The sequence below is a fragment of the Triticum urartu genome, chromosome 3A (assembly GCF_056163025.1).
Source record: "Triticum urartu cultivar PI428250 chromosome 3A, HENAU_Tu73, whole genome shotgun sequence".
In the NCBI taxonomy this organism is placed as follows: Eukaryota; Viridiplantae; Streptophyta; class Magnoliopsida; order Poales; family Poaceae; genus Triticum; species Triticum urartu.
The window spans coordinates 110,541,434-110,544,843 of record NC_141875.1 but is presented as its reverse complement, the minus strand read 5'-3'; the positions used below and the strand labels follow the sequence as shown (position 1 = coordinate 110,544,843).

General features: G+C 44.4%; 1 protein-coding gene across 1 annotated transcript; it reads right to left on the bottom strand.

Annotated features, from left to right (window-relative positions):
- Nucleotides 1-1,071: 1,071 nt before the first annotated feature.
- On the bottom strand, nt 1,072-1,830 carry LOC125546712 (agamous-like MADS-box protein AGL80). Its single transcript, XM_048710868.2, has one exon. It carries the CDS (start codon nt 1,825-1,827, stop codon nt 1,072-1,074), a length of 756 nt encoding a protein of 251 aa, XP_048566825.2. The 5' UTR covers nt 1,828-1,830.
- Nucleotides 1,831-3,410: the final 1,580 nt, after the last annotated feature.

Below are 3,410 nucleotides of genomic sequence, written 5' to 3'. Positions count from 1 at the left end.
TCGGCAGTGGTGTTTGAGGGCATCTCTGATGCAGAAACCCTGGAAGCACTTGCATGTCGAGAAGCACTAGCGTTGAGTGAGGACCTGGACCTGGAAAGAGTACATATTGCTACTGACTGTCTGAGAGTCGTCCGGGAAATCAAAGCACCAAAGAACCTTGGTGGACATTGTATGGTGTTTCATGAGATCAAAGAACGAAGCAATTTATTTAGGGCTTGTCTTTTTAGTCATGAACAGCGCGAATGTAATGGGGAGCCTCATAGACTAGCACATATAGCTACATCTCTTGATATAGGTAGGCATGTGTGGCTTGATGCACCACCTGCTTATTTATGTATCCCTGTAAACATTGAACTTAAGCAATAAAGTGCGCTGTGATTCTAAAAAAAAAAGTAAACCGGGTGTTCCGGTACCAGCTCAAATACACGCAGAAGGCACATCATGTTCATGCAAGCATCAGCCTAAAAGGAGGCCCACGTACAAATCAAGAACACCAGAGAATGGCACAGGTGTATTTCTCCTAAATAGGCAGGGTATAGCACTTGAAAAGTCAGAAGGCATAGACCCCAATATGACAATTTTCGGTTGAGATAACGGCCACCATGCAGCTCGGCCTCCAAAATGCGCCTCTCTTTAAATTATATACTACTTTCTCCGTTTTAAAATAAGTGACTCAACTTTGTACTAAAATTGAGTCATTTATTTTAGGATGGAGCGAGTGGTATATAAATAAAGACTCTGTTCATGGAACAATGATACATAACACGACACGACATACAAGTTGATGGATGAAATAGAGTAGTTATGTAAATTGGATGGTCCGGATAATTCCAATTATATGAATTTACATATGATTTGATTAAAAAGAGCCTCAAATTATATATAATAAAATAAAGATTTTATGCCCATGGAACAATGACGCATGACACGACATGACAAGAGAGATCCAAGACGGGATTGGCCCTTTGTGATGAAGTAAACAAAACATATAAAGGATGCATGTCTCGATAAGCAATCGACACAAGACGAGACTCACGTAGCTGGTCGTGCACTCTGTGGATCATCTTCCTCCTACATGGGAGGGAAAGGACTCGAAGATGCTTCAAGATCGGTGCCCCACTGCCAACCGAACCCTAGATCAAAGGGTTGCATCATATCACCGTCGGAGTAGCCGACGCTGGCGCTGGTGCTTGTGGCATCGTGGCCACCAGAGTAGCCACTACAGACAAGAGCACCGAGGTCCCCTCCGGATCTAACCATGTCAAGACAGCCCTCCTGCGTAGGCGGCGACTGATATACCACCGAAGACCCCATGTCCAAGTTGCCGGTCAGGTATGGAGTCGGCGGCTGCCCCCGGAGCTTCGCGATGCGATCGCCGATGCCCTTGAGGAGCATTTCGACCTTCCAGCCGACGCTGGTGAGCTCCTCAATGTTGAGGCCGACGAGGCCAGGGAGGCTGCCGCGCATGGCCTTGTGCAGGAGGACCCTAATCTCGCGGTCCCGGCTCTCGCGCCCGAACTTGTGGACCTGGTCCCGGAGCTTGTCGATGCGCTGGCGGAGAAAGCCCTCCTGGTTCATCATCTTCTTGCACTGCTCTAGCTCCGGCATCTTCCTGAATATGTTCAGGATTTTCGCCGCCCCAGCGTGCGATGGGAACACCTCCGGCACCGTCTCTCCCTCGCCGTACACCAGCACGCACGCCCTGACGTCACACAAGATGGCCAACTCGCTGGCCTTCTTCATCAGGCCCCGACGGCGCTTCTTGAAGGTGCCACGCCGGGTCGAGTCGTTGGGGATGTACTGGAGGGTCACCTTCTTGCGAGCCATTGCCGGCCGCCTAGAGCAAGCAAGCAGGCAACACAAGGATAAAACTAGCAAAGTGAAGTTGCTGGCTTTGGCGACTTCAACAAATGGGAGGACGGGTGGATTTATAGTGGAGGATCGGCCAAGATGAGCAGGCTGCAGGGTGCCGAGAAATAGTGATATATGGTAAGATATTACTGTTACATATATGGATGGGATTGCATGATTTAGTGCTTGTTAACGTGATCGAATAGCTAGCACATCTTCAACCCCGGTCTTAATTGTGCCCATCTGTTCTTTGGTGTCCACTTAAAACTTTTAACTTTACACGTTCATAACATAGGAGGTGCTAGCTCATAGCTTGATGAATACATCATCACAGATTTTCTTTGATTACCACAGAGATGCTCGGAAGGGACTTCCGTACGTACATTTACAAATTACAACTTTAAGTATATACGTCCATAGTTTCTTTTATGCGGGAAATATACGTCCATAGGTTGATGCATGATCACACTACAAATCTTCTTTACATAGAAATGCTCGGAACTAATCAACATGAAAATGTTCAACAACAAAAGAGACTACACAGTTTTCAATATAAATGTTGACCCCGTGATCATCAAGAGTCAAGATCCATTACCAGAACCGTATATAGAAGTTCAGAAAGGCGCGTAACTTTGTGTTGTCGTAATAAATTGGATAAGTTGTAGGAGTATTCTCTCAAGAGTCAAGAGGCAATGCATCTTTATTAACAAGATATGCTTGTTCTAGCTGATATTGCCAATTTAATTTGGTAGTTTAATTTGAACTAAACCTGGCTGCTTATTCAAACGCGTACGTCTCCCCATTGTCCATTCATTCATTTGTAACCATGTTAAGAAAATATCGATAATGACGTACGTAAATTATCCCATAAATGCGGGGATAAAGTAAACTTACTAATTTACAAAAATACATACTCCATTAACCTGATTGATCATGCATGTGTTGTGACTAGAGTTCTGCCAAATTTTCCAATATGTGAATTAAATGCGGTTCCATAAATCCAGGGTTGGCAACAGTTGCTCGATGATCCCATGCATGTGTTGCAACCATGACTCACATGGTAGTCCGGGGCATCAACGAAGAATTTCAAACGTGGACAAGAGCTAAATTAGGTGGGTTGGCGACAGGAGTAACTTAGCTTTCTTTTCTTTCTATTGTGGACTGCTCTGTCCTGCCAGTGCTATTGTAACATATTGTAAAACTCTATCCCTTCTTCTAATATCAAAAAGCACGCAATTCTCTTGCGTCTGCTTGAAAAAATCCCATAGATCGGTACTTGTACTCACTTGGTTCAAGAAAAATAGCAAGCAGGCCCATACTAAAATGCTTAGACTTACATATTCCAAGGCCAGTAGCTACACACTCCATCCCTGGTACACAGGCACGCCCGTGTGATTTTTTTTGTACCATAGCTCCTACGAGAACTCTAGTAAATTCCCTAAAACTTGAGCTTTTATAATGGTTGAAAAGGCGAGAGTGGCGTCCTTTTTTTTCAAAAAAAAAAACAGAAGTTTCAAAAAATGTGAATTGTTTTTTCTATAAATACACATGTGTATTCT